The sequence below is a fragment of the Schistocerca nitens genome, chromosome 8 (genome assembly GCF_023898315.1).
Source record: "Schistocerca nitens isolate TAMUIC-IGC-003100 chromosome 8, iqSchNite1.1, whole genome shotgun sequence".
Classification (NCBI taxonomy): domain Eukaryota; kingdom Metazoa; phylum Arthropoda; class Insecta; order Orthoptera; family Acrididae; genus Schistocerca; species Schistocerca nitens.
This window is the reverse complement of record NC_064621.1, coordinates 304,193,096-304,218,024: the sequence shown is the minus strand read 5'-3', so window position 1 is coordinate 304,218,024 and position 24,929 is coordinate 304,193,096. Positions and strand designations below refer to the sequence as shown.

Here is a 24,929-nt window from a genome sequence, read left to right as displayed (position 1 = left end):
CAGGAAAAATGCTGAAAAAAAAGATGTTTTTAATTCAGAATTTTTTATTATTTTTATTCAGTTTGCATTTATGCAAAACTGTGGAAACTTTATTAGCAGAAATACAAGATGAATGGAGCAGAATACTCTCCAAAGGTTGTAGAAGCACTACAAATTTTTTGAATTCACATGTTCTTCCCTTCAACTACTAACAATCACCACTGAAAGAGAGCAGTGTCAGCCTGACATACAATGCTACTCACAGCAACACACATTGTTGCGTCATACACTCAGTAGTGCATTCTTATCAGTTACCGTCATAATACAACATAGCACATCAGCAAAGCAGTTTCAAGTGTTAAACTTCAAGAACAATGGTGAAAAGAGAGTTGAGACATTGCTTTGCACATCTGCAAAGCAACGCAGTGAAGGGTTAAGATAACCTGACCACTTTCCGCCAGGTGCGATGCTGGTGAAAACTGCCCATATCCTTTTCCTTTGCTGGAATAGTCGACATATGATACAGGAATATCATGATAAGAGCTGTGATAGTCATATAGTAACATTAGAAGAACCTCACTTTGATATACTTTCTTCTGGAGATATTTCCAGTCTTTGTTCTGCTTGTAGATATAAAACTGCTCTTTCCTGACATCTCTGTTATTCCCGATTTGAGAGAGCATTTCACACCTTTTTATCAGTGGATGTTTAGTATCTGCCATCTGCTGTAAGATATAACAATCACACATCATTGTTCTGTGAATATAAAAAGGCATTTCTGATGCTTCCAGGAGAAGGGCATTGGTGGGAGAAGAATGCATATGCAGATGCATAAGCTTCTGTACTGCAGTTTATCCAGTAGTAGTAGGTACGTGTTGGCAGCAGTGTGACAGACCATGCATCCGTAGTCTATACGGGAACATATCAATGCATGGTAGAGAATGAGCAGAGAGTTGGGCTGAGCCCCCCACCATACTCTTGTCACTGATCTGATAAGCTTCAATGCTTTATCACAAGTACTGATGACGGTTGAATATGAGGTATCCAACTCATTCTGGAATCAAAGAGAACACCAAGAAACCTCGTGTGGGATTTTAGTGGTATTTTATGACCAGAAAGTCTTACACTATTCAAGCAGCCTGTCATAGTTTGGTTCATGAAAGGAACAAGTACCGATTTTTCTGCCAAAATCAGTAACCCACAGCTATGTAATGTTTGATCCAGTGTGCCCAATGACTTTGATAGCTCACACACAGCCTAATCCATTCCTTTGGTCGACACATACAAACAAATATCATCTGCATACTGGAGGATTTTAACTGGAAAAGGGATAATCCTTGCCGGCTCTTTAGTATATGGTGCAAAGAGTAGACGGCTGAGGGTAGCTCCTTGTGGAAGACCAGTTGTAAGATGACATGGCCCAGTTAATTTACTTTGGAACCGAACCCATATATGTCTAATTCCATAAATCAGTTGTGGTGGGATTCCAATGGTTTCCAACTTCCATAGTAACACAGGTATAAGAACATTATCATACGCTCCAGCTGTATCCAGGAACATAGCTGTTACATTCTCTTTTCTTATTGTTGCATCATAGGTCTCTGAGGTTAAGATATTTAAAGTGTCTATTGTTCCCTTGCCTTTTCTGGACCCATACTGACTCAATGACAGGGTCTGATTTGATTCCAACCACCATTCCAAGCAATTTTTTTACCAGGCGATCTAAAGATTTGCCGATACGGGAAGAAAGAGAAATAGGTCTATACAATTTGGCCTGCTCTTCATCCTTATGTGGTTTCAGTATGGGTACCACTAGTTGAGTTGTCCAATCTTCTATTAGCATGTCATTCATCCATATTTGGTTCAATATCTGTAACGGTTTTCTGAGGCAGTCTGGGAGATTTTGTATCATCTGATAATGTATACCGCCCTTACTGGGTGTGGAAGTTATGCTCTTTTTAATGCCATTCATCAGTTCTTCATACCAAAACGGTATCACGAGTGGATGATTGTAATCCCATTGCTCTGGGGCGCAATATGGCTGCTCAGCTGCAGAAGCTGATGAGATTAAATTCACAAAGTCTTCAAGCTATGTGTCACTTAATGGCAGATGCATAGTGGAGTTTCTGTTTTTGAAAAATCTTAATTTCTTCCAAACGTCAGCGATACTAACATTGTTATTTAAAGATTCACAGAAATTTTTCCAGCTATTCTTTTTACAGTCTGTTAACTGCCTTCAAACTTTCGTTGCTATTTTCTGATATGCAATGAAGTTTTCTACATTTTGTTGTTTAAAAAAGTTACTGTATGCAAATTTGCGCTATGCTATGGCTCTAGAGCACTCTGGTGTCCACCAGACTGGGGGCCATTGATTCAAAATGATGACTTCCTTTTTTCTTGGAATGGAAATTGTTGCAGCGTCTTCAATAATTGAAATTAGCTGTTGGTAGGCCTCTTTTGGAGCTAACAAATTGTTAAAAGATTGAAACTTCACCTGGACTATTGCAGTATACTTTGTCCAGTCAGCATCCTTAATTTTCCACCTGCTGTTTGGGTAGATAATTTCTACTGTATTTATAGGTAAGTCTATTGTGATTTCCAGAGGGAAATGATTTGAGCCAAGAGAGTCTTGTTTGACTGTCCATTCCATTACACAGTTGAAGTCAACAGAGCACAATGTCAAATTGATGGCCGACGGTTGTCTTTTTGGGTTATGTATCATAGTAGGAGGACCATCATTTAGAATAATCAAATTGAACTTTTCAAAAAGTGTAACTAACTCTCTGCCATCCATGTCATCTATTTTGCAACCCCATAGTTAGTGGTGTGCATTGAAGTCCGTGAAAGGAAAAATGGTGTTTGAAGCTGGACTACAATCTGATCCAGTGAAAGATCTTGTATTTTACTCTTAGGTGGTTTATAAATGGTGAATGTGCCGTTAGGAGTGTAAATCACAGCAGCAACTACCTGGCATTCTGTTGTCCTAACAGTGATGTCCAACTTTTTAAACTTAACTGTCTCTCTAATCAAAATAGCTACTCCTCCTCCTTTTCCATCATCTCTTTCATTTCTGAGAACAGCATATCCTTTGAATTATATTCGTTAGGTTGGCTGAAACCAAGTTCTGCAAATACAAGCTAACCATATGTGGTTGCTGCTAAGCTCCTGATAAAGACTTTCTCTGTTCGAGATTGCTGACTGTGTATTCCACTGGAGTATTTAAAAAGCCATTGTCAGATTTGCAGAAGTCTTCAACAGTATTACATGTAAGAACCTGTGTCGTTACCATATCTGTTTCATTTTTAAGGGAAAGAAAGATCTGCATTATTAAAGCACAAAGGCTGTTAGTAGTAGTTTCTTGACCAGTATAATATGTTGCCAAAGGAGTGGGAGGATATGGATTGTTTTGTATTGTGTTCTGTGGACCCTGAAATTCATATAACATATCAGAAAAATCCTGCTTGTATGGACTGTGAATAAATGGTTTATTTTTGTAAAACATGGGTGCTGGAACCAACATAACTGCATGCTTAGGTCCTTGTTGTAACCTTTTGTCCATCATGTCCAAACCTTTTGGTTTCTCACATATTTTAGACCAGTCACTAGGAGAGAGCTCTCATGTTGTAGAAACACCAGCAGTAGTCTGTGCAAATGATGGTTGCGGTGACGAGACAGTAGTTGCGTAAGAAGTGCCATAGGGTTCGCTGCACTTTGCTTCCATGTGCTGCTGATAAATTGAGCAACAGCGACTGGTAGTGAGGTGGTTTCCTTTGAAATGCAAACACCTGGACTCTGGCATATGAGCACTGTGAGGTCTCATGGGCTCCTGTGCTTTTGGCACAGCAGGCACTACTGCGACATTGCAAACTTAAATAGAAGTATCTAAGGCAATTGTGACATTGCAAAACTGACTGGAGATACGGTGCAACAGGCATCATATACTGCACAAATATACATACGTTGTTGAGACTTAAATGTTACAACACATTTTGGTGTGGGAAATACTTTCAGCTCTCCGTTTTCTATTACTTTCTTTGTGAACCTTCATATGTTGGTTACTAAAAATTCCAACTTTATTTCTGCAAGGATATCTTGGTGGGATAATACAATTTCAGCATCACAGATAACTCTCCTTCTCTTTGTTAGGAAATTTTGAATGTAAGCCTCCATATTCTTCAGCTGAGAAAAACATCAAGCAACTGCAACCTGTTTGCATGCTGCCCTGTTTTGGTTTCAATTTTATACCTGTTTCTACCAATAGCTGAGATATTAACTATTTCTTGTCTCAAGTTATTACTTTCTGTAAATAACTTTCTTCCAAGAGCCATCAGATGTAACTTTCCTACATTACCATTTATTATTTCCTGTAGGAGGTACCATTGTGGTCACTGGATTGTCCAAGTTTTTATGACTAACAGACTTTTGGGAAGCAGGCTGCTTATTGCAATTACTGTCTCCTATATTTACGCTCAAGTTAATGTCTACTTCTAGAATTTCCCCAGTGTATGCAACATTTTTAATATCTACCATATTTATGTCCCCTTCAACATTACTACTTGCCTTTGCCTTCTTCGGAACATTTGCATCCGGAGCTGCTGCCTGTTGGGGTGATAGTGATCGGTGTCGACTTTTGTCACTGGGTGTTGTTTGTCAGAGACTGAGACAAGACAGCTGAACTTGATGAATGCTGATCCATCTCCATCTGATCATTCTGAGGACAGTGATCTTGAGAGCACATTTTGATGGTACCCAGTTGAGGCTTATTTGTAATTAACACTGTTGAAGGAGGGAGCATCATGACAGTCTTAATGTTGTGACTCGTATGCAAAGCAATAGCCGACCATTGGCCAGTATTGACTGGGATTTCATCGTTAGTTTCCATTTTAAAAATAGTGCTGAGAGAAATCTCCCAGTGACAATGCTTTGACACTTGTTGCTAACTACTTGCAGGTTTGAAAAAGAAGACAGTAATGAAACCAATCTCTAATTCTGTGCATTTTCTGTACTTTTTTGTGAATGGTGTTATGAACTCCTCCTGTGTTGCTAATAAAAATCTTCAATGGTTCACATGCACTTTTTCAGGAATAATATCACTGTGTGCAAACATTTTATGCAAGAAGGAATTTTGAAATAATAATTAAAATACTACAATGTACTCATCTCATTCTGATGGCTCTTTCTCAAAAGTATGGGCTGTTGATCACATGGCTTGCTGAAAACTATAATTGTCTTATATCTAGGCAGTATAATTAGGTTCATGTTGACCATTTGGACGCTGCATGATTTCATCATTTATTTTATTTTCTTCATTTCATATTTCCACATATCACAAATCAGCCTCCATTCTGGTGCAATTCAGTCATTTGAACATAACAGTTTCACATCTCCTTAACAAGTGGTTAACAACTCGTCATACCAAAACTCACTGACTAAAATCTTGTTACGCAAAGCAGCAGTACAGCAATACCAGAAGTTGCAGTTCAGTGATGTTAAAAAAAACATTGACAGAGTCATCTTTCTTTGGTATGAATCTGTTCACAGCAGTGATATCGATTACAGTTTTAACATGAATGAGTACACCCTCTCACACTGCTGTTATGGGTTGCCAACATAATTTATATTATGGTTGATAACAGTGTATTAGTTATCTTTTTATCATCTGACAATAAAAATTTCATATTTCACCTAACATAATGATGTGAATTCTTTTATGAGCCTGATGATGATGAGATGACTGAAACTGATTGCGTAAATAAAGTATTTATAGACTAACATTGATAATTTTATAGATGAGCATAATTTTTAATTAAAATAGTGGTATGAAAAATAAATAAGTTTTCAGAATAAGTTAAACAAATAGGAATAATGACAATAATTTTAATTTATAATTTCAGTTTCAAATTATGCTGGAAATAAATCTTGTGTTGATTTTATATATTCGTTCTGTTTTGTGGTAAACATAAGAGTGAATTACATTTCCAGACTTATGATTTTGATTCTACTGGATTGTGTCATGAATTTAATGTATCATTTTCTGCCATCTGTTAATTACCAATTTCTGAAAATATAAGTAATTGAAAAGATAAAAAAATCTATTCACCAAGCAGTGGCAGGGGAGTACACATATAAAAGGTATCACAGTTTGCAAGCTTTCAGACCCACTGGCCCCTTTTCTGGCAGAATGATTGAGAGGGAAGGGAGGGAGGTGAAGGAAAAGGGGTAGAGTTTGGAAAAGTCATTGAGGGTCCCAGGTCAGGGGAGACTTACTTGGCGCTATGAGAAAGAAAGACTGGTTGTTGGGAACTTTTCCAACAATCAATCTTTCCTTCTCATTCCATCCAATAAGTCTTCCCTGAACCAGAGTTCTGAGCAATTTTTCTAAACTCTACACCTTTCTCTAAACTTCTCTAGTCCTTTTCCTTCACCCTTCTTTCTTCCCCTTCAACCCTTCTGCCAGAAGAAAGAGCCACTGGCTTCAAAAGCTTGCAAACTGTAATACCTTTTGTAAGTGTTTTCTCCTGCCACCACTTGGTGAGTAGAATTTTTATCTATCAAAATTACTTGTATTCTACCATGTGTGACAGAAATAGGACTGGCCAGTTTCATTGTTGTTGTTGTTGTGGTCTTCAGTCCTCAGACTGGTTTGATGCAGCTCTCCATGCTACTCTATCCTGTGCAAGCTTTTTCATCTCCCAGTACCTACTGCAACCTACATCCTTCTGAATCTGCTTAGTGTATTCATCTCTTGGTCTCCCTCTACGATTTTTACCCTCCACGCTGCCCTCCAATACTAAATTGGTGATCCCTTAATGCCTCAGAACATGTCCTACCAACCGATCCCTTCTTCTAGTCAAGTTGTGCCACAAACTTCTCTTCTCCCCAATCCTATTCAATACCTCCTCATCAGTTATGTGATCTACCCATATAATCTTCAGCATTCTTCTGTAGCACCACATTTCGAAAGCTTCTATTCTCTTCTTGTCCAAACTATTTATTGTCCATGTTTCACTTCCATACATGGCTACACTCCATACAAATACTTTCAGAAATGACTTCCTGACACTTAAATCTATACTTGATGTTAACAAATTTCTCTTCTTGAGAAACGCTTTCCTTGCCATTGCCAGTCTACATTTTATATCCTCTCTACTTTGACCATCATCAGTTATTTAGCTCCCCAAATAGCAAAACTCCTTTACTACTTAAAGTGTCTCATTTCCTAATCTAATTCCCTCCGCATCACCCGACTTCATTAGACTACATTCCATTATCCTTGTTTTGCTTTTGTTGATGTTCATCTTATATCCTCCTTTCAACACACTGTCCATTCCATTCAACTGCTCTTCCAAGTCCTTTGCTGTCTCTGACAGAATTACAATGTCATCGGCAAACATCAAAGTTTTTATTTCTTCTCCATGAATTTTAATACCTACTCCGAATTTTTCTTTTGTTTCCTTTACTGCTTGCTCAATATACAGATTGAACAACATCGGGGAGAGGCTACAACCCTGTCTTACTCCCTTCCCAACCACTGCTTCCCTTTCATGTCCCTTGACTCTTATAACTGCCATCTGGTTTCTGTACAAATTGTAAATAGCCTTTCGCTCTCTGTATTTTACCCCTGCCACCTTTAGAATTTGAAAGAGAGTATTCCAGTCAACATTGTCAAAAGCTTTCTCTAAGTCTACAAATGCTAGAAACGTAGGTTTGCCTTTCCTTAATCTTTCTTCTAAGATAAGTCGTAAGGTCAGTATTGCCTCACGTGTTCCAGTGTTTCTACGGAATCCAAACTGATCTTCCCCGAGGTTGGCTTCTACTAGTTTTTCCATTCGTCTGTAAAGAATTCGTGTTAGTATTTTGCAGCTGTGACTTATTAAACTGATAGTTCAGTAATTTTCACATCTGTCAACACCTGCTTTCTTTGGGATTGGAATTATTATATTCTTCTTGAAGTCTGAGGGTATTTCGCCTGTTTCATACATCTTGCTCACCAGATGGTAGAGTTTTGTCAGGACTGGCTCTCCCAAGGCCGTCAGTAGTTCCAATGGAATGTTGTCTACTCCGGGGGCCTTGTTTCGACTCAGGTCTTTCAGTGCTCTGTCAAACTCTTCACGCAGTATCATATTTCCCATTTCATCTTCATCTACATCCTCTTCCATTTCCATAATATTGTCCTCAAGTACATCGCCCTTGTATAGACCCTCTATATACTCCTTCCACCTTTCTGCTTTCCCTTCTTTGCTTAGAACTGGGTTTCCATCTGAGCTCTTGATATTCATACAAGTCATTCTCTTATCTCCAAAGGTCTCTTTAATTTTCCTGTAGGCAGTATCTATCTTACCCCTAGTGAGATAGGCCTCTACATCCTTACATTTGTCCTCTAGCCATCCCTGCTTAGCCATTTTGCACTTCCTGTCGATCTCATTTTTGAGACGTTTGTATTCCTTTTTGCCTACTTCATTTACTGCATTTTTATATTTTCTCCTTTCATCAATTAAATTCAATATTTCTTCTGTTACCCAAGGATTTCTACTAGCCCTCGTCTTTTTACCTACTTGATCCTCTGCTGCCTTCGCTACTTCATCCCTCAAAGCTACCCATTCTTCTTCTACTGTAGTTCTTTCCCCCATTCCTGTCAATTGTTCCCTTATGTTCTCCCTGAAACTCTGTACAACCTCTGGTTCTTTCAGTTTATCCAGGTCCCATCTCCTTAAATTCACACCTTTTTGCAGTTTCTTCAGTTTTAATCTACAGGTCATAACCAATAGATTGTGGTCAGAGTCCACATCTGCCCCTGGAAATGTCTTACAATTTAAAACCTGGTTCCTAAATCTCTGTCTTACCATTATATAATCTATCTGATACCTTTTAGTATCTCCAGGATTCTTCCATGTATACAACCTTCTTTCATGATTCTTAAACCAAGTGTTAGCTATGATTATGTTGTGCTCTGTGCAAAATTCTACCAGGCGGCTTCCTCTTTCATTTCTTAGCCCCAATCCATATTCACCTACTATGTTTCCTTCTCTCCCTTTTCCTACACTCGAATTCCATTCACCCATGACTATTAAATTTTCATCTCCCTTCACAATCTGAATAATTACTTTTATTTCATCATACATTTCTTCAATTTCTTCGTCATCTGCAGAGCTAGTTGGCATATATACTGTAGTAGGTGTGGGCTTCGTATCTATCTTGGCCACAATAATGCATTCACTATGCTGTTTGTAGTAGCTTACCGGCATTCCTATTTTCCTATTCATTATTAAACCTACTCCTGCATTACCCCTATTTGATTTTGTGTTTATAACCCTGTAGACACCTGACCACAAGTCTTGTTCCTCCTGCCACCGAACTTCACTAATATCCACTATATCTAACTTCAACCTATCCATTTCCCTTTTTAAATTTTCTAACCTACCTGCCCGATTAAGGGATCTGACATTCCACGCTCCGATCCGTAGAACGCCAGTTTTCTTTCTCCCGATAACGACATCCTCTTGAGTAGTCCCCACCCAGAGATCCGAATGGGGGACTATTTTACCTCCGGAATATTTTACCCAAGAGGACGCCATCATCATTTAATCATACAGTAAAGCTGCATGCCCTCGGGAAAAATTACGGCTGTAGTTTCCCCTTGCTTTCAGCCGTTCGCAGTACCAGCACAGCAAGGCCGTTTTGGTTATTGTTACAAGGCCACATCAGTCAATCATCCAGACTGTTGCCCTTGCAACTACTGAAAAGGCTGCTGCCCCTCTTCAGGAACCACACGTTTGTCTGGCCTCTCAACAGATACCCCTCCGTTGTGGTTGCACCTACGGTACGGCTATCTGTATCGCTGAGGCATGCAAGCCTCCCCACCAACGGCAAGGTCCATGGTTCATGGGGGGCCAGTTTCATTACAATGGGAATAATTTTTGTGTGCTTTAGGAATCAGTGAAGCAGCAGGATATGAATGACTCATTTGTACTGTCTGTTGGAGGACCTTCCATACTGCAAATGCAGTCTTTTAGTATACACACTTAAATTTCATCTATACCTGTGAATATTTTACTCTTATGTATATGCACAAACTTACTGGTTTCCTCCCCAGTGGTTGGTAGCAGCAGCATTGTGTAACATACAAAGTTGTTTGTAGCTTAGGTGGTATTTTTGGTAATTATTATTGCAGCTGATATATCATATGATTGTTTTCACAAATAGTCCTGCCTTTTAAGGGACACAAAATGTCTGACTGAACTGCAATATCAGTTGGTGGCTGGTTTTATGTGGCAGGTCATACAGTTAGGGTATTGATAGGAGGAGGATGTTGGTGTACTCATTGGTAGTTCTCTTTAAGCACAGATAAATGTGAGATATTATGACAAAGAAAAAGAACCTGATTACAAGATAAGTGATGAACATCTTGACCATGTCACAATGTGTTAAGTATTTAGAGGTAATTCTAAGAACAACATTAAATTGTAACAGGTTGGTATGCAGAATGAGATTTTCACTCTGCAGCGGAGTGTGCGCTGATATGAAACTTCCTGGCAGATTAAAACTGTGTGTCCAACCGAGACTCGAACTCGGGACCTTTGCCTTTCGCGGGCAAGTGCTCTACCATCTGAGCTACCGAAGCACGACTCATGCCCAGTCCTCACAGCTTTACTTCTGCCAGTATCTCATCTCCTACCTTCCAAACTTTACAGAAGCTCTCCTGCGAACCTTGCAGAACTAGCACTCCTGAAAGAAAGGATACTGCGGAGACATGGCTTAGCCACAGCCTGGGGGATGTTTCCAGAATGAGATTTTCACTCTGCAGTGGAGTGTGCGCTGATATGAAACTTCCTGGCAGATTAAAACTGTGAAGCTCAGATGGTAGAGCAATTGCCCGCGAAAGACAAAGGTCCTGAGTTCGAGTCTCGGTTGGCCACACGGTTTTAATCTACCAGGAAGTTTCAGGTCGGTATGGCCTATACAGAAGTGTAACTGAATTCTCAGGAAACTTAAATGGGAATACTTGGGCATAAGATGTAGTTCTCATGAAACCCAGTTGAACAAATCTAGAGAATTTGAATGTAAAGAATACCATGTGACCTTTATGCTTCCCCATCATTTATCTTGGTTAAGGATCATGATAATAAGACAAGAGAGATTAATGCACACACAGAGGTATACAGACCATCAAATTTGCTTTGTTCAGTACCTGAATGGAATAGAACAGATAGTAGACAATAATAGTGTGAAGTGCCCTTTGTCATGCACTGTACAGTGGCTTACAGAGTATATATGTTGATGTTGACCAATGTGGTATAGTATTCAAAACCAGGATTTTGTAGGAATAGGCCAGGCTGTTGCATATGAGTTGGAACAGAATGCTCCTTTGGACGAAACTAGGACTTTGGGTAGGCTTTCCTTCAGCTGAGGGTGTGATGAGAGGTAGCTGACTGCAGACTGCACTGATAAACGTTGTAATTCTATTTTTAAAGGACTGGATGATAAGATGATTATTGCCCAGTGACTTCACAATGGTGATGGGTGTGGTGGTGTTACAGGAAGGGTGGGCAGGTAAGTTTTATTTCCGAACTGTCTTGGCAAGATGGTGTCTGTGTGTACTGATTCTGACAAACTTACTGACATATACATTTCATCATCTGCAACTCCAGGATCAATTGAACCAGATGTAATTCACAGAATAAGAGGTGCATGCTTTTAAAGGTTCTGTGTGATGCTAAAATGTCTATAAACTCAAAGCGAAAGTTTATAAAATGGCTGTCTCACCTGTATTATGTATTACAGTGATGCCTAAGCATGAAAAAAAGACTCGTTATGATGGGTGGGAGAAGTAACAGTGAAAGATAAAATGCACTTGTAATGAATTTACAACAAGTAGCTTTTAAGTTGCTTCCACAAATTAGAAACTCTCAGAATCCAGGCTGAGATGGGTGGTCACTTAACATGAAGAACAAATGACTGTCATGAAACAGTATCTTTCCATGGCTGCAAAGAGGGAAGAAAGAGGGAAACCTCAAACTACCTGGTTGACAGATACCAAAAGTGATATGAAGAAACTAAGCATTAATTGAAATGCTGCTTTCCAGCAGCATAGATTGTATTGAATGATTAGGAAAGCCAACCCCTCTAACAGGAAAAGCTAAGGATGAAGAATACAATAAAAAAGGTGGATAGCTGCTGCTTCCCAGTGCTGATGTGGCACCCACAGAAGCCATGCCTGTAGATAAGAAACATTTTAATGTGGAACAGGTGACATTCACATGGTCTTTTTCTACTCAGTGATTTACCTTCCTTGATACTGATCTTGGCACAAAGAAAGACTCTTTTTGTATCGCATGCACAAATCACTAATAACACCTCCATTTGGACTGCTATTGCCTATTACCCATTCCTTGCATACATCCTTGGTATCTGTGGACAGAGTGCATACCCAAACTGGAAGGATGATAGCTCAGGAGGTAGTGACATCTCTGTCCAGCTACATGTGTGTATTTACAGCCTAAAGGCTGTGTGTGAAGTCATTGTCAAAGTTACATGAATGGGCCTTCAGCTTCAAAAGCCCATATCATATGTTTCATTGAATGGTTCACATGCTGACACTTCTTGCTGTCCCAGCATTGAAATCGGCAGCAGTTTGCAAAAGGGTTGCACTTCTATCATGCTGAACAATTCTCTTCAGTTGTCATTGGTCTTAAATTTTCTTTTTGTAGTCTTCCTGAATTTGTATTTATTATCATATAATGCTTTCCATGCTTATAAGATTATCAGCAACAAACAGATGCAATATCATTTGTTTACACTGCAGACAATTTACAATGAGAAGTTATCTTTTTTATGTCATATGTTTTGACCGCATGCCAATCCTATTTAATTTTAATTCATATTTCACAAATGTGAGGTTATTCATAAGTTCCTCCAGGGTTTCAAGGAACAACTGTTAGAAAATATACAGAAAATAAAAGAATTGTTACAAGGACTTGTGTCATCTATGCTTTTAAGAGAAGTCAGCGTAGAAGTGAATGATCCAAATGAAAATAGCCTTTATAACTAAGCATGTTATGCCCATCAGCATGTTTCACCATTGGGTGATCAGCTTTCCCCAGATTAGTGGTGGCCGTTCATTTCAGTGGCCAACTGGCTGGTGGTTATGCCTGTATAAAGTATTATGTAGATGTTACACCAGATGGTATTTGATGTGACTGGTTTTACAGGTGGCCCTGGTTTTCTTAGGATGAGAGTCTTGCACCTGTGTCTCCCACTGTCTTCCCATGTGGCTTTATAATGTAAAATATGATACGCTGCAAAGATTCCCACTTAAAAATTGTGAGACTCATGCTATGTCATCCATTGATGATGAGGAAATTAGAATCCTGAGAAAAAACAAATGGACCTAGAAGCATGCTAGACAGAGGACAGAATTTGTTAAAAGAGGAATAGGTAACTAGTTGACCAGTGTCTCAGAAAATCCTTCGTATGGCTGATGTTTCCAGTAAAGTTTTGTTGACATTTCCACAATTTTCCCACAATTTTTATTATTTTTTAGTTTTTTATTATTTTATTTATTTTTTTATAATTAAGAACATTCTTATTGCTATTATTATGAGAAGGATAGGCAATTTGACAAAACAACCTGAAACTTTCAGTAATTGTACAGCATATGAATTAATAAAATTTGTCATATACATTTCATTGTAAGGCAAGAATATAAAATTGGTCTTCTCAAAAGCGGCAACAACTTATTTTGATTTTTCAAGATGTGTTATTTTTAGAACAATCACCAATGTACTTAAGTACATAAAGTAAGAATTGTTAAACATTTCTGTCATGCTGCTATAAAAGTATCTTTCTAATACAAATGACATTGAAAAAATGATTTTTAACTGTCATTAAGCAACTATTAATGGGTGTAAGGCCTCCTAGTATCATTATAAAAGATGTGGAAATGAATGTAAATGATTTAGTAAATATGACAGGTAGTAATACCAAGAAATGTTAATGTTATAGTGACTGGTAACTGCTACAAAAAGTAGAGTATAGCTATAGTTTGATAAACATTGTATTATGACAAGGGGGCCAAATAAGCAATGAAATTGGACATTTTAAATGCTTAAGGCTGATGCTAGATTAAAGTTTTTCTTGAAAGTATCAAATTCAGAATATTATCGGTAAATTAGGTTCAGATCTTCTCATCATCAATACAATAATGTCCACATTGTTTTTCATATGAACATTGGCAGTTTTCATTTATCATGCTGTCTCCAAACAAATTTGTGAATAACTTTATGTGTTTAAAAGGGACTGCCTCATGATAGCTACCTTGGCTCAACAACTCCCTCATCAATTCACCAAAGAACATGGGCAAGAATGCTGAAGTCTAGAATCAAGTAGCAGGGGACAGTGCTATATCACAGTGAAAAATCCAAACACATATTTTTGGTGCAGCTGCACCCAACTCAACATTCAAACATTAGGTACGTTGGAGCTCAACATCTGCTGACATGGAAGGCAGCAGGAATAGAAAAAAGTAATCTCAATAATATGTTACACCATAACCACTAGATGACCACTGCAGTCAATGAATACAGACTCATCATAGGCATGGCTGGCTTTGTGATATTATGATTAATACAGAAACCAAGTGTGTAATTATGATGACTACTGTCCCACAATGATAAATGTATGACCAGATGCAGTTACTGATAACTACTGTAAATTTAGCAATATTTTATGGAAACAATAGCAGTAATATTTGAAGCAAATTAATTAGCAGTATGGATATATGCAAGATCTGTCTCCCATTAGTGATTAGTTAAAGGGAATAAAGGAATCTTGTGCCACTGACTGTCATTCTCAAACTAGAGAGAAACCTTTGACAATAGGCCTTACAAGAGAAGTATTTGAGACAAAATTAACAAAGGTCACAAGGTGAGGCATTATAGCTGAAGATCCAAAGAAACTGGTACACCTGCCTAATATTTTGTAGGGCCACTACGAGTATGCAGAAGTGCCATAACACTATGTAGCTTGGACTCGACTAATGTCTGAAGTAGTGCTGGAGGGAACTGACACAATGAATCCTGCAGGGTTGTCCATAAACCTGTAAGAGTATGAGGGGGTGGAGATCTCTTCTGAACAGTATGTTGCAAGGCATCCCAGATATGCTCAATAATGTTCCTGCCTGGGGGGTTTGGTCACCAGTGAAAGTGTATTAATTCAGAAGAGAGTTCCTGTAGGAATTATGGACATATGGGGTGTTGCATTGTCCTGCTGGAATTATCCAAGTCCAGTGGAATGCACAATGGACATGAATGGATTCAGGTGATCAGACAGGATGCTTACATACATATCACTTGTCAGAGTCATATGTAGATGTTTCAGGAGTCCCATATCACTCTAACTGCACATTCCCCACACCATTATAGAGCTTCCACCAGCTAGAACAGTCCCCTGCTGATATGCAAGGTCCATGGATTCATGAGGTAGTCTCCATATCCACACATGTCCATCCACTCAATACAATTTGAAATGAAACTTGACCAACCAGCCAACATGTTTCCAGTCATCAACAGTCCAATGTCAGTATTGATGGGCCCAGACGAGGCATAAAGCTGTGTGTGAAGTCATTGTCAAAGTTACATGAATGGGCCTTCAGCTTCAAAAGCCCATATCATATGTTTCATTGAATGGTTCACATGCTGACACTTCTTGCTGTCCCAGCATTGAAATCGGCAGCAGTTTGCAAAAGGGTTGCACTTCTATCATGCTGAACAATTCTCTTCAGTTGTCATTGGTCCCATTCTTGCAGGATCTTTTTCTGGCCACAGTGATGTCAGAGATTTGATGTTTTACTGGAATCCTGATATTCATGGTACACTCATTAAATGGTCATATGGGAAAATCCCCACTTCATCATTACCTCAGAGATGCTGTATTCTATTACTTTTGTGCCAACTATAACACAATCTTCAAACTCACTTAAATCTTGATAACCTGCCATTGTAGCAACAGTAACCAGTCTAACAACTGTGCCACACGTTTGCTGTCTTGTAAGTCATTGCTGACCACAGTGCTGTATTCTGCCTGTTTACACATCTCTGTGTTTGAATACCCATGCCTACACCAAACACAATCAGAAGTATGAAGATACCATGCATTCAACAATTTAAAGCCAACAATTCATCTCCATTTCCAGGGCATCACATATGGTACACCACTGACAACAGAGTGCTTCATAAAATATGAAAACTTTTATGTGAATGAAGCTTCCATATTGCAAAAATATGCATCTACATCTAGCCCATTCATTGGGTTGATTAAAAAAAGATACCTTATCTTGATAGAGACTGTTGTGTACCAGCATTCATGCCTGTAAATGTCAACATGTAGCATAACAGCACTCTCATGCAAAGTAGTGTTGGGATTCTGCAGAGCCATCATAAACCTCATTAATACATTTCTATGTAAACAATATATGGGAACATAATATGCTTCCAACTAACCATTGTCCTACAGGAACCGTTGCTTCATCAACCCTGTGTGATGTTTTTGCAGCTTTGTATCTCATCTTCAAATAATTCGCAAACACAACACTGGTTCTGTTTGCACAAACTAGGTTGACACACAGTGCAGTGTCTGATAGGAATAACCGTAAATGGGAAATGCCTTTAGGCTCATTCCCACCAGAGACTGCACTGGGTGTCAACTAAGTTTATGGCAACAGTAAGTTACTGTCCCATATGGTACAAAGAACCAAGTGGCTGATAAGGCAACTCATATATCATTTATTACAGATCTCCCCTGTATTACTGTGAAAAACAACTAAATTCCTACACTAGTGTAGTGCAACTAGCAAGAAGCAAGACCAAATAATATAAAAAAGACATAGTTTCCCCATTTGCTTGTCAAAAATATGGTTCATTGAAAAACATGACTCATGCACAATAAATGTCACATCTAGGAATATGATCAGGTTTTATAGTTTAAATGAGAACACTGGTGGTTTCAGTTTCTATCAACAGATGTTGGATTTTCTCCATTTTAGATTTCCACATAACATCACAGATTAGTCCTCATACTATTCTTTTACATCCAGAGAGAATTACATGTAAGTAAAAACATCTTTTCAAATAAATATTTTCAGAATAAATTACCAACATAGCAGTAATGACAACAATTTGGTAAGTAATTACAATTTCATTTGAAAATATCGAAAAAATTGTCTTTTGAAAAATAATTAAATCAATAATTCTTCACTTTAATATGTCATTTGAGCATAAATTTTTATGTTGGATATATCTAAAGTAATTCTTTACTTTCTGATAACTCAAAACCCAAATTTATGTAATTTCAGAAAAAAATGCTTATGAATCAGGTGGTCTAATTCACAAGATACATATTAAGTACAAAATGTAATCAAAATTGGATCATTGATCAGTTCCATTACTCATGAAATACACCAGGGCATAAGTTAAATATCAAATACTCATATTCAGTTCTTGGTGATCTCCATTGGTGCAGTATCTGTAAAATAATTTTGTGAGTATCTACTCCATCAAAATTTGCTGCAACTTGTTGAATTCTTGAGATTGTAACTAATGCAGTGGTGCCAAGAAAACTTTCCAGAAATTCAGGTTGAGGTTGATATGATTTTCACTTTCAGAATTACATATTTATGGGGGGGAAAAAATAGCTGGCTCACAAAAATCTGTTTGAAAACTGAGACCCCCAATGATTAATTCACTGGTTATACACATTTCCATTGTTAGAAACAGAAAATTTATGGATTAAAATCAAAACCTTGCTTGTGTACTGCATATCAACTGGCCACATCCAGTAATGCATTAATTTGTTGTCCTCACATCGCAACATACTGTTTCATGTGACTTTTAGCTTTTAATATAAACACTAGAATGGCAGAGTTTCTGATATTCCTAAAATGGTGGAAAGGGATCATTTTTATACTATATAAAATATTTTCTTGTTTGACTTAAACGAGTACTTGTTTAAGTATTTGTTAATCCGTACTTTATTTCTAGTAACCACACCAGTTATTTACAATTATAAAAAATAATTACTAATTTATTTGAACACTAATGTACCATATAAATTTATTGTTGCTACTGCTAACAAGTTTTTCAACTATAAATTTTACTGTATTAACTATTCATACAATCTTCTAGACACATTTAATATATTTGGTTCATTTTACTCTCATATGGGTTTTACAAATAGCTCTGTATTACTTTTCACTCAAGTCGTTAGAAGCTGCTAGATGCACTTAGCACAAGTGATTCCTGTGATATGCACACATTTTGTGCACACAGCTTTGTGGCTCTTTACACAGTTTCCACTGGTCTTTTTGCCTTTGCAGAGTCTGATTGGCACTTCCTTTGCTTTCTAGGTGATTTCAGTCCCATATCCTCTTCCTTTGCCTGATGTTCTTGCTCTTTTGTTCCACTGAGTTCATTTGCCATTTGAAGTATGAACTTCTTTCTTTCAATTTTCTTGTTCATTACTCCATTATAGATGACCCACGTATTTATTACCGCCCTGTCCAGTATGTTGTGGAAGACATGCATTTGCCATCTCCTACATGCAACCTTCGTAGTATATTTATGGGTCATTTGATCAACCACATCCACCCCATACATTGTTGCATTGTAGAATGCTATGATTCCAGGTTCTTTCCTTCCTTTCTTGCTTATTGCTACTTCAATATGCAGCGGACTCAGAAGAATGACATTTTTATTCTTCTTTCCTTGGTGGACAGTCAAAGTGCAGTTTGTGTTGCCACTATTGTGCAGTATTGTGGTGGAGTATATTTCAGCATTTGGCTTCCTTACTCATTGGGTATTTCATGGCAGATCTTATTCATTGTACCAACTAATGTAGTTTTCTTTTCTTTGAGTTTTTTAGCATGTCGAAGAGATGTAAAGAAGTTGTCTGTGGTCACATTACTTCCTTGATTTACAAATGGCTCCACTAGACACATATTGATGTACTCTCCAAGTTGTTGTTTCTCTATATGTGTGTCCTCTTTGCCGAGGTTTGGGAAAGCATTACATATATACTTTGTCATTACATCAACAGCCAACCAAAATTGGAGACCATATTTGCCTGGTTTGTTGGATAAGAATTGGGTAAAACTGCATCTTCCTTTGCTTGGTAACAGTTGCTCATCAGTAGTTATACCCGTATTTTCTCCAGGGCAGTAAGCACGAAGAATGTTTTCAATTAACTTTCTCCAAATTTCAGATACAAGAGTGAATTTGTTGGCTGCCAAGCTTTCAGCACAGGTTAATTTTTCATCAAAATGGAGAATTTGAGAAGTTCCTGAAATCTGCCCCTTGGCATAATGTCCTTGATAAAAACTGGCCCCCAAGTGTGCAACAAGAGGTTATCCACAGACATACCTTTTGTGCACTGTACACTCCGAACACACATAATGGCTGTCACTTTCTCCAGTTCCTCAAGTGACACAGTCCAGTCATTGTTTTGTAGTGCTTTTCGAGCATTTGATTTTGTGTATTTCTTCATGAGATGTAACATTGCTTCATCAATAATAAGATGAAATACACTGTTGACAGAGGTGTCTACTCGTTGGCAAGGATAATTAGGGGACCTCCTGTCTCCTTCAGAACATTCACAGTTGACCAACTTCCAGAAGATGAAAAATTTCCAATCTCTCACAGGGTTCCATTCCTTGCAATCATCTTTATTGTTTCCAACTGTATCTGCTGTGGCGAGAGAAGTAATAATTGACATATGTCAGCATCTGAATCCTGTTCCACTAATCACCCCTCATTGACAATGTCTTCATTTTCACTTGTCAGATACATAATCATCATCTTCATCAGTGAAGTTAACTTCAGATTCAACTTTGGAATTCTCTAAGAGATGTAACACTTCTTCATCAGAAAGTCCATGGTGACATACATGTTGGAAAATGTATTTCAGGGACAAAGACTGCCTGAGTGACACAACATAAGCTGCGGCAGACTGGATTGTACACATGCCAAGTTGCAACAATGAGGAGTAACTGCTCTGCATTACTGCTCACTGTTGACACTGCATTGTTGGATAGTTTACTTATATTCAGAAGGGAAATTACAGTGGAGTCAAATTGACCCATTCTGCCATTCTAGGTATACAGAATGAATGGTGAAGAAAATTAAAATATTTTATAAGTACTGAAACATCTTCAGAAAGAGGAGAAAAAATTAGTAAAAGTCATATAATTTCATTAATGAAGTATATAAATAGATTGGATATGACAAAGAACAAAAAATGTATGACATGTCATTTTGAACCCTTCCACCATTCTAGTGTTAAAATTCATAAAATATGTTTGATAATAATGCTTTTTATTAAGTTGTTTATATTGTCAAGGTTATTAGCCTAAAAACATTCCTAACATTTGCATGAGAGTATTCCATAAATACTAATGAAAAGCTTACGTTCAAGTATCAATTAGTAACTGTCCAACCAGCTCAGGGATATTTGTGCTCTTTCTGATGTTGAAACAAAATTAGTGTCAGAATATGAATCAGTGTAATAAATTTAGTTCTACGAGACCAGATAAATGAAATGAAATCATTAGAAAATTTATATAAGCCTATAAATGTGGTGGCCTGACACCTGAAGTAAACACTTCATGTCATACTTATCTGTTGTTGTTGTTGTGGTCTTCAGTCCTGAGACTGGTTTGATGCAGCTCTCCATGCTACTCTATCCTGTGCAAGCTTCTTCATCTCCCAGTACCTACTGCAACCTACATCCTTCTGAATCTGTTTAGTGTATTCATCTCTTGGTCTCCCTCTACAATTTTTACCCTCCACGCTGCGCTCCAATACCAAGTTGGTGATCCCTTGATGCCTCAGAACATGTCCTACCAACCGATCCCTTTTTCTAGTCAAGTTGATGTGAACAATCTTATATCAGTATGTTTCACACAGTCCATGCAAATTAGATCCTCTGTGTTCATGATTTAATTTATGAATGACATTACACTGAGCCAACAAGATGACAACTTCTGTCACTTCATTTCCAATGATAGCATTAAATTTTTCTCTGGAATGAAGAACAGACTTTGCACACAATCACTACTATACTCAAAGTTGATTTGACAATGAAAAATGGTAGTAATGAACAAGAAATGATGCTTTGCTAGATGCTGACATTGAGCTGAAATGTCCAGTTTGGTGCTGATGTCATGTGAAATTTTTAACATGTTGTGCCTGAGCTACTATCTGTGTTAAGAAAGAAGAAAAGATTTTTGTAAACAGTATTTCAGGTGAATTTGCTACATTTTATGTTGAAGATAAATGCACTTAGCAAAAGACAGAGGAGTCCTTGTATGGAATTCATTCAGAAATTTCATATAAAATGAAACAAGAAGTTACTGCATATACATTTACAATGAAGTTTTTGCTCTGACATACCATGTAGCAAAACACATTAGGAAACATCAATTAGAAGTACTGTGTTTTAATAAGTCTGATATTTTAGTGAGTTCTGAGGTGGTCTCTCCCTTCACTTCCATTTTTCTGTCTGATATATTAGAGCTGACTGAGGTTAAGTTCAGTGTTAAATTAACTTATTTCAACATTTATTTTATTCATTAATGAGTTCTATGAACAAGCTGACTGAGTTGTGAGGGGAGCCTTTTGGAACCTGTTATTACAAATATGGTTATGAAAGATTTCAAGAAGGTGCCCCAAAGTCAGTGGCCATAAAACCAGGATGTTTTTTTTAGATAGGTTGATGATATTTTTGTTGTTTAATCTCACAACAGTGAGAATTTATACAGATTTTTAAAACATCTGAATCTTGTGCACCTGAATATTCACATCACTATAGTGGTGGAAAAGAATGGCTGCCTTACTCTCGTTGATCTGTCAGTCAGGAGTTTCATGCTACATTAGGACAGAACATTTATAGGAAGCCAACTGACACCAGGCTAATAGTTGTCACCAACTGTCTCAGTGTGGCCTCAAAATCACTTTTTGTCAGAACAATTATAGTGAAAGATAGATCAGACATGCATTGCCCCTACCATCAACAACCAACCATGAATCAAGTGAGTGATGAATGTAAAGAGGTGGCATCTGAGTCTACAGTCCCCACCACATGATTGATCACATTATGCGGAAACATGGTGTGAAAAGTGTGTTTTGACCAGTATCTGAAATTAGGGCCCTTCTATGGTCCTTAAGGAATGATGTTTATTTGTGTAAGGTAAATTCATACTGTATCCCATGCAGTTGTGACATGCCATACATTGGTTAGACTATCAAGACCATGAAGGAACATTATGTGGTGTGTAAAATGACAACAGGTTACTGCAGCTGAGAATTCTGGCATGGACTTGAAGCTACTGGGACAGTGTTGTTAAGGAAGCAACTGAGATTAAATTAGCAAGTGACCTCCTAGACAGAGGTAGGGGTTTTTGCTTAAATTTTTCTTGATATCCTCCTCTCTCCCTGGTCAAACAATGGAGGCACAGAGTTAAAGCTGTTTGTGCACCTACTGGTAGTTAATATTCACTATCAATAATTTCTGATGTTGGTCATCTCTTGTTGTGTGGGATGTTGGTCGCCCCTTGTTGTGTAGTGACGATAGTTGTTTATGCTGTGTTTGCTGTCTTTCTGCATATGCCGTACTATGATTCTCAGTCAGCATAGTCCCACCTACCAATCGTTTCCTTGCATGACACTCTCTTTGCATTTATGCCTTGATAATGATGGGATATTCAACTGCTGGAATGTTGTCATGACACCATCCAGCTGCACTCCTGCAAGCTATTCAAAGAATACCTATACCTCAACAGTTCCACCCCTTTCACAGTAAACACTCCATTTGCTACACCATAGAAATCTGTGGCACATGTAGCTTCTCCCCCATATAATTCCTCAGCAGGTTTACCAACAACATCTCCCAGGCATTCTTCTCCTGTAATTACCCCAAAGATCTCATTCACAAATAAATCTCCCAGAGAGTACCCCCTTATCCTCTGACTATTACAGAAGCCACTTCCAAAAACACTCACAAGCATCCCCCTTGTCATCCAGCACTGCTTAGGCCCGAATATCTCAGTACTTTACTCTGCCAAGGGTATGAGTTTCTTAAGTCTATATCCTCAGCACACCACCTACTATCATCTTCTGTCATATTCCTAACTTTCATAACATCCTAGTCAAACCTAATGACCATCCTAACTAATTCAGCCACCCACTATCAACTACTCAAGCCTTGCCATTGGTAAACACTACATCAAAAGAGCAACTTGTGATGGCTCTAAGCACTATGGGACGTAACATCTGAGGTCATCAGTCCCCTAGACTTAGAACTACTTAAACCTAACTAACCTAAGGACATCACACACATCCATTCCTGAGGCAGGATTCAAACCTGCGACCGTAGCAGCAGCGCAGTTCCCGACTGAAGCGCCTAGAACCATTTGGTGAGCAACTTGTGAAACACACATGTTGTTTATTGTCTAACATCTCTCAACTGCACATTGATTTATATGGCATGACTTCACTAATCTGGCTGAGTACTTGAATGTGCATAGAAGAATTGTTGGCCTAAGGGACATCCAATATCTAGTTGCTCAACATGTTCTATAGGCTGAGCCTATGAACCTGTGTGCTTTCTGTACCATATGGACTAAATTGATTTCCCCCATAAATACTAGTTCCTCTGAACTCCAGAAATGAGAACTTGTCCTTCTCCACATTCTCACAGCTCACTATGTCATGGACTTAATCTCCATTAACACATCCCACCCACTCTTTTTTTTTTGGTCATAGTTTATCTATCTCTCTTCCTCCTACTCTATCTTTAGTTCACACTCTGACATCTTATCTTGAGTGAAGCTGCCACAGTGATCACTAGTGTACTGTCTCTGACCTATTCTCTCTGACCCTTCTTCCTTCATCTCTGTCTGTCTTCATCCTCCTTATAGGTGGATCCCTCCTGCATTGAGGTCTGAGTGACCTCCCCTTCTTCTTTACCCACTCCCAGACTCTCCCTTTCTCCTCTCTGTGGAATTAACTGTTAGTTCCAAAATCTGTGCAGTGTGTCACTTTTAAATTGACTGCCAGCAGGACTACACAGTTTGCCTCTTGAAGGTGAGTACATGCCAGCAGTTCCATCTCATAATTTACTACCACATGGATACTAACAGCAGCTGAGTATTAGAACCAGCTATAATATTTCACACATACTGCATATATTTTTATACTAAATAAACATTTTCATTATTCTGTTTCAGTGAACATTGGTGGAACTCTGGGATTATTCATAGGTGCCAGCCTGCTAAGCCTCATTGAGATAATTCACTATTTTGTGCTTCCCCTTATTTTTGGTGTCAAAGATACTCCAAAGACACCTGTTAAAACTACAGGTATCACAATGTTTAACCGACGTGTGAAAGCTCAATACCAAAGACGTCTTCACAGTGTTCCCTCTATGTTTTATTAATTAATCTAGAACTGTTGATTCTGGTCACAAAATTAATGTAAATCTATATCATAAGTCATTCTATAAGTTTAGTGTTTCATGTTACTAACAACAATGATCATTACATGCATAAATGTTATGCAAGTGTCACAAAAAGTAGTATAAATTACGTGACAATTTGCCATTTACAGAGTGATTATAATAAAAGTTAAACTTCCAAACCGCTGTAGAAATAACACCACTAGTCAGAATGACATCAAATTGTAATGGAATATTATTGAAGAAGGGGGAAAATTTATGACAGAATAAAAAAAAAATAGTTACAAAATTTAGCAACAGATGGCACTGTAAGCATCAGAATTTAATAGTGGTCAGCTACAAATGCCAAATGAATCATACAAAAATGCCTAAGGTGTACCTTTGACATTAAACAAACTGTACTACTCAGTGTGGGTGGGTGTACTGGTATAATACTGTTACAAAATTTAGCA

The 24,929-nt window shown here is 38.0% G+C and overlaps 1 protein-coding gene across 1 annotated transcript in view; it reads left to right on the top strand.

Moving 5' to 3' along the window:
- LOC126199539 (sodium channel protein Nach-like) overlaps positions 1 to 24,459 on the top strand; it is a 174,505-nt gene extending 150,046 nt beyond the window's left edge. The window contains exon 7 of the mRNA XM_049936459.1: positions 24,251 to 24,459. Within this exon, the coding sequence (XP_049792416.1) occupies positions 24,251 to 24,459 (209 nt within the window). The remainder of the gene's footprint in view (positions 1 to 24,250) is intronic.
- Positions 24,460 to 24,929: the final 470 nt, after the last annotated feature.